The sequence below is a fragment of the Onychostoma macrolepis genome, chromosome 14 (genome assembly GCF_012432095.1).
Source record: "Onychostoma macrolepis isolate SWU-2019 chromosome 14, ASM1243209v1, whole genome shotgun sequence".
Lineage (NCBI taxonomy): Eukaryota > Metazoa > Chordata > Actinopteri > Cypriniformes > Cyprinidae > Onychostoma > Onychostoma macrolepis.
The window spans coordinates 1-7,500 of NC_081168.1; the positions used below are offsets into that span (position 1 = coordinate 1).

A 7,500-nucleotide genomic window follows, 5' to 3' on the forward strand; every position below is an offset into this window, starting at 1 on the left:
AATGTAGAGTTAGCCGCTGCACGCGTCCCTGAGAGCAGCGCCGCAGGTCACATGACAGGAAGTTCAGTGCTCGGTGTCGGTGTGGTTCTGCAGGGTTTTCATGGCTCGTCCCCACAGCGCCCGCTGCTGAGCTCCTCGGTGCTCCTGCAGGAGTTCGCGCTCGCGCTCGCGCTGCCGCAGTGAGCGCTGCGGTGTCTGCGCAGGACCGCGGTGCGTGAGAAGCTCTTGCCGCAGGTGTCGCAGGTGTAGGGCCGCTCACCTGTGTGAGAGCGCACGTGACGCTGAAGATCTGACGCTGAAGAAATGATCAGTTTCTCTTTTATGCCAAAAATCATTAGGATATTACAGTTTTTACAATCGCTATGACAATTTTTTCAATACTTATAACAATTTTCCTAAACTCTTAACACATCAACACACCTACAACACACAATTGACAAAACAGTTAATTTCATGCTCAAAATCACACATTGCAAACTAAACTCTAACACTAATTTTCAAATTACAATAATACACTAACACAATACACACAACATCATAAAAACACTAACATCAAATGAAATTACAGACACTGCAGCATTTTAGGTGTCAGGTCTGACCTTAATAGACAGTATATTGCATTGATCTTAGATTGTGTTTTACACTACAGTTTCTTTTGAAGCCTCTCTACAATTTTTGTTTTGTTGGGTTTAGTAAATGCATGTATTTTGCTGCAGAAAGGGGGGGAAGACAGAGACAGAATTGCTGCAGTAAAGGCTTTATTTGCAACAGGACATTAGAAAGACAAGAAAGAAAACAAGAAAGAAAACAAGAATGCAGGAAAACAAAAACAAAAATATGAAATATAGCTGTCATTTATTATGTGAAAATACAAAATATACAAACAAAAAAAGCCACAGAAGAATTTAAAAAAATTATAAAAAATCATCTAATCTGCCCGGTCTTCTGTATTTGGCCACATGTTCTCATCCATATCACACCTGATATCTTCTCTGGCAAGGCTTCTTGGGAAGAAACTTTTGGTATGCCTTATCCTTCCTGGTATTGTTCAGCTGTGATGTCTTGGCAACACATAGCAAGGTTTGTTTTGTTTTGTTTAGTTTTTTTAATGAAAGAAAACAAGTAGAATAGAAAAAAAGAAAGCTAGTGTTAGAGGGTCAGATAGATACAAAGAATAGATACAAAGAAGACAGATAGATAAAATAGAATTAGAATACAGAGGTGAAATAAAGATGGAAGAGATGTGTTTTTAGCCATTTCTTGAAGATGCTGCTGGGATTGAGTCCAGGTCATTCTACCAGGAGGGAACAGTTAATGTAAAAGTCAGTGAAAGTGATTTTGTGCTTCTTTGGGATGAACAATAAAGAGACGTTCACTTGCAGAACACAAGCTTCTGGAGGCATATAAGTATGAAGTAATGAATTTAGGTAAAGGGGTGCAGAGCCATTGCTGGTTTTGTAGGCAAACATTACTGTAATGCCTTGACTTTTATGCGAGCAGCTATTGGTAGCCAGTGCAAATTGACAAACAGAGGTGTGACGTGCATTATTTTTGGCTCATTAAAAATTAATCTTGCTGCCGCGTTCAGGATTAATTGTAGAGGTTTGATGGAACTGGCTGGAAGACCTGCCAAGAGAGCATTGCAATAGTCCAGTCTGGACAGAACAAGAGCTTAATTTATTATTATTATTATTACTTGTAATTTATATATTTGCATAACTTCAACCAGCTGTTTCTCATTAGCAATGTAATAAAATACAGGAGATATATTTGTGTTTCAGTTCACTATATATATACAGCTGTTCACTTTGACTTTATCCTACAAGTTAGTTTTAGAACATGATGTTATCTGTTATCTGTTCAGTAAAATTACATTGTTTTGGTCTTGGTTGAGTTTGTGTGTAAGAGAAGTTCAAGCATTTAAAATGTGTGTTAACTGTATGCATTTTGTGTCAAAGCAACAAGAAATGTGTTAATTGTATAGCCTACACAGACGTATGTTGTGCTAACTGTGTTAAGAGTTTAGGAAAATTGTTAGAAGTATTGAAAAAATTGTCATAGCGATTGTAAAAAACTGTAAGTAAAGATCATGTTCCATGAAGATATTTTGTACATTTTCTACTGTAAATATATCAGAACTTAATTTTTGATTAGTAATATGCATTGCTAAGAACTTCATTTGAACAACTTTAAAGGCGTTTTTCTCAATATTTAGATTTTTTTGCTCCCTCAGATTCCAGATTTTCTAATATTTCATAGCAGACTGTCGTCACTCAATGGTTGGATGTCTAAGTAGCGCCCGCAGAATAACATAGGCTTTATAGACAATTGGAAGAGTTTTTGGGGCAGACCTGACCTGTTGAAGTCAAGTCAAGTCACCTTTATTTATATAGCGCTTTTACAATACAGATTGTGTCAAAGCACTTAACAGTATCAAATTGGAGGATAGAGTGTCAGTAATGTATAATGATAAGATTAAACACTCAATTTTCAGTTAAAGGCATTTCATTATTGAATTCAGAGATGTCATTGTCTAGCTCAGTTTAGTTTAAATAGTATCTGTGCAATCAAATCGACGATAATCGCTAGAAATGAAGTGTCCCCGACTGAGCAAGCCAGAGGCGACAGCGGCAATGAACCAAAACTCCCTCCGAGACAGAATGGAGAAAAAAACCTTGGGAGAAACCAGACTCAGTCGGGGCCAGTTCTCCTCTGACCAGACGAAACCCGCAGTTCAGTTCCAACCGCAGCCGTGTCAGATTGTGTAAAGGGCTTATCTGATTCCCGTGGTCTCGTCCCGATGCAGCATTTTAATTTATAATTTAATGTATTTGTTATATTTGTGTCTTATTCACTTGATCACATAGTTTTTCATTTATATTATTTATTAATTTGCTATAATTGTAATGTATAGTTTAATGCATTTATTGTTTCTCTGTCTATTTTTATAATATATATTTGTTTGTTTATTATAATTTAAATTTATAGTTTAATTCATTTAATATATTTCTGTTGTATATGTGACCACCCTGCTGCGTAGAGTTTGTGTCATAAAAATATTCAATTATTTGTATATATTTTGTTATGTATTTATGTATGTCTGTTTCTATTTGCATGTGTATATAAGTTTATTTTAAATTACTTTAATGTGTTATAATGAGTTTGCACTGGACAGTCCAGCTGCATTTTCTGAATTCCTGGTGGCAGTTGAGAGAGAGTAGAGTTACCGTGACAACTGCAGCATCCTCAGACAACAAAGAGGACCGCTTGGCTTGTCTCTGTCTCTCTCGTTTATTATTAAGAGAGTACTACATACTGTATATATATATATATATTTATTTATTTTATTTTTTCCTGATAGCTCTCGAAGGTGACATGTTTACAGTTTTTCTGGATTGCTAACACACTGTAACTGATTAATTTGACCCAATTTTCCAAACCATTCATACAGTTCTCGAAACAAAGACACGTTTCTTAAAGCTTTGAACACATTTGACCTGTTTTCACACACGCTCCAGTTTGCTCAGTGTTTTCTGCAAAACTCTACACAAGAACAGCATCATTCTGCACAGATTTAACCATGTTCTCATTCAGAAAACACAAACACACAATACAACCACCTCAAGAATCACAAAATGAACACAAACCGCACACATTTATCCCTGTGTGAACATTACAGTAGCAGAACCGATGACAGCAGTCAGAATCTCAGGATGATATGAACAAGAGCCGATTATGTGTTTTGGGAAATGAATCCTGGTCGCGGGAGACAAAGAGGAATGAGAGGAGAAAAGAAAAATGAAGGGGATGAGGTCAAAGGTCATTTGTTGCTGATGAAAGAAATAGAAAGAAATTATGTTCTTTGTACTGTAAATACTGTAGCACACACCCTCAAACCCGTTTGGGGTTTCAGGGTTCAGTTTCTGAAAGCTGTCACTCAAACAGCAGAAGCACACACCAAATCTGCAAAACCAGACACTGATTCTCAGACTTTGACTCAGTTTTCAATTTCATGAAACACTTCTTGTGAGACACATACACTGTTAGACATTTCAAAGGGTTTTTACAGTAACTGCCAGTAAGTTACTGTAATTAAGATTTGCAGTAGCAAACTGTATTTGATTTATCAGTATACTACTGTAATTCATTCATTTTAATATAGATTTCATTAGATTTTATCATTTTTCTATAAAATTCATTTTATTTTTACTCTACATAGGTACTACTGGCATTCAATTAAAACAGACACAATAATCACAAAATATCAAATTCTTTATTTAAAACATTGCATGTATAACACTTAAAAATACAGACTTCCAGTGCTGGAACAGTGCATCTTCACCACTTCTCCTGTCTTAGGACGTTCTGCAGTGCTTTATGTTGTGTCCTCTGGATTCATCCTCACAAAGAATCTTTAGGCAACAGAAATATAATGGAGAAAAAAGACAAGCAGCCAAAGAATACATAGCCGTCTGCAAAACCCAGGTGCTGCTTCAAAACGTGGCCACCATCTTTGCTCACCATCCACTTTGACAGAAATGTCTTCTCTGAAAAACAAGAAATAGAAATGACACACTTTTAAAAGGCAAACCTCATATAGAATACACAAATCTCTCAAAACCATAGTTGTTCTCTTACCATGAATTATCAGTCTGGCTGGCCTGCTCGTGTCTTTCTTGATGCTTCATTGCAGTAGCCTTTAAAACACATACAAAAAAAATTCCATTAAAAACTATAACAAACTAATTCTAAAACTAGAAAGGCAGCTAGCCATAAAACTTAGCTAACATACGATTTTATTTTCTCAGGCTACTGGCCAACATTAACTACTAACACCTGAACTAAATTTACTATTTACTAATTAAACTAAACTTGCTGGTCTTTTGCATCGACACACAGCGCAGATGTTCTCCGGAGCTCCTCCACTCTCGCGGGTTCATCCCCGGCGCTGCCCCGCTGCTTCCATGTCTTCCTCGGACACGAGTGGCACAGCGCGACTCGATAAAAAACAATATAGAACCCATTATATATAGTATCTGCAGTGGATGCGGACAGTAATGTGACGTGCAGATGTACTCCAAGCGCTGGCGCTGTTTCTGACACGAAGCACAAACGGATTTTCCAATCATTAGAAGCGATGGAACACGTCCAGTAGTGAGTCCCAAGCTGCTGCGGCGCTGTACACACGGTGCAGGGCAAACTGTGTCAATCCAAAAGTAAGAAATGAGGAAAATAGTATAAGTATAATGTATAATGGCGCCAAAGAGACCGTTACAGTAGTATACAGCAATTTTAAAAAATACAGTAAGTCTCTGTATGTGGGGTCTGACACAGAAAATTCCCATGATGCAAAGGGTATTACAGTTATTCACTGTAAAGGGAATTTGCAGTATTACACTGGGTGATATACAGTAATAACTGTGGAAATTACAGAAATGTCTAACAGTGCAGTTCTCTCTGTAACACACACAGATCTATCAGGAAGTATCTTGATTTCCTTTTTCAAACACAACCAATCAAATGTTTGGTTAATTATGTTTGGTTTCTGTCCAGCTACACATGCTTGATGCATTTCTTTTCTTTCGTACTGTGTAATACTGTATTCACAACAACATATACAGTAAAAAAGTTAATAGTTTGGTTTCAGTCTTGCTTTCGAGCTTACAGTGAATTTTTCAACATCTCTCTGCCAATTACTTTCAATCTTGAACAGAGATGTACAGGAGCTCATGAAAGAAGAGCTTTAGGTTTTTAATAACTGTGTGTATATGATATATCCAGAAATATAATATTATGGCAAAGGTGTTTGCAAATGTTTGCTTTTGAGATGTGTTTGTGATATTTTGAATGCAGCACTTTGTTTTGCAAGAGATGTGAGGCGATTTGTGTGCAATTCCTGGATTTATGTGTAAAGTTTTGAAAAAGTGTGTAAGCAGCTGAAAAAAACCTGTAAAAATAAGGATATTACCAATACTGTAATGGAACTTGGCAGAGGATGCTGTATTTATTTATTTATTTTTACTGTAACTTACAGTATAAACCAATATGTGTTTACTGTATATTGAGTTGTTTGGTTTTTGAACTTTTCTCTTGTAGTGCTTTTCATCTACTGTAATATCTCTTTACAGTAGTGTAATGAAAGTAAAGTTTATTGCATGTCTTCTTCATGAATGTCATCTAAGCTCACGAGAACCACAAACCGCATCCAGTCCGGCTTCACTGGTGACGTCGCTTTCTTCCCTGAACATCGTAATCAAAGCTGCAATTTGGCACGGACATTATTCAAGATAATGGTCAGATCCTTGAGTGACGACTGAAATCGGCAGTTGTGTGTTTGTGTGTACAGGTTTGAGAGAGAGAGAGAGACAGGAGCAGGAATGAGGAAGCTGATTTGCAGACTCGCAGACGCCTGTTTTACACACGTGACTCAAACACAGAACCAGGAAACACGTGAGTTCAGGGAAAGAGAAACTGAAGTGAAGTTGATGTTGTGTGTTTGTGTCTCTGTGTTCATGCAGTAAAATGGCAGAAGCCAGAGTTTCTCAGGATGAGTTCAAGTGTGCAGTGTGTCTGGATCTCCTGAAGGATCCAGTGACCATTCCCTGTGGACACAGTTACTGTAAGAGCTGTATTACAGGCTGCTGGGATCAGGAGGATCAGATGAGAGTCTACAGCTGCCCTCAGTGCAGACAGACCTTCAGTCCAAGACCTGCTTTAGCTAGAAACACCATGCTGGCTGAAGTGGTGGAGAAACTGAAGAAGACCAAACTCTCTGCTGACTGTGACGCTGGAGCTGGAGATGTGCAGTGTGACGTCTGTACTGGAAGAAAATACAAAGCTGTCAAGTCCTGTCTGGTGTGTCTGAACTCTTACTGTCAGAATCACCTCGAACAACATGAGAGTTTCTTTAAAGGAAAGAGACACAATTTGACTGAAGCCACTGGACGACTGCAGGAGATGATCTGCCAGAAACATGAGAAGCTCCTCGAGGTTTTCTGTCGCACTGACCAGGAATGTATATGTATGCTGTGTACGATTATTGAACATAAAAACCACGACACTGTATCAACTGCAGACCAGAGGACAGAGAAACAGGTATTTACAACCTACAGCCATTAGTTATCAGCTGCACTTTTACTGGATTCATCTGATCACATGATGATTTAGTGCCAGTAGTTTTCTGTGAGATTCACTATCATCTGTTTGTCCTGCAGAAGCAGCTGAAGGAGACGCAGAAGACGCTCCAGCAGAGAATCCAGCAGAGAGAGAAAGATCTCCAGCAGCTGAGAGAGACTGTGGAGTCTCATAAGGTGAGTCTGGAGAAGAAGAGAAGTTTGTCTCAGTCTCAGTTCAGACTCACTGAAGCCTGAATCACTGTGTGTCCTAACAGCGCTCTGCACAGACAGCAGTGGAGGACAGTGAGAGGATCTTTACTGAGCTCATCCGCTCCATTGAGAGAAGCCGCTCTGAGCTGATACGGCTGATCAGAGATCAGGAAAA

At 38.3% G+C, this 7,500-nt stretch overlaps 1 protein-coding gene across 1 annotated transcript in view; it reads left to right on the forward strand.

The window, feature by feature from the left end:
- Window positions 1–6,471: 6,471 nt before the first annotated feature.
- Window positions 6,472–7,500, forward strand: part of LOC131553524 (tripartite motif-containing protein 16-like) — a 3,441-nt gene continuing 2,412 nt past the window's right edge. Inside the window, exons 1-3 of the mRNA XM_058798249.1 lie at window positions 6,472–7,095; window positions 7,215–7,310; window positions 7,391–7,500. The exon at window positions 7,391–7,500 is cut by the window's right edge and continues 124 nt beyond it. Coding sequence (XP_058654232.1) covers window positions 6,523–7,095; window positions 7,215–7,310; window positions 7,391–7,500 — 779 coding nt within the window. The 5' untranslated portion in view covers window positions 6,472–6,522. The remainder of the gene's footprint in view (window positions 7,096–7,214; window positions 7,311–7,390) is intronic.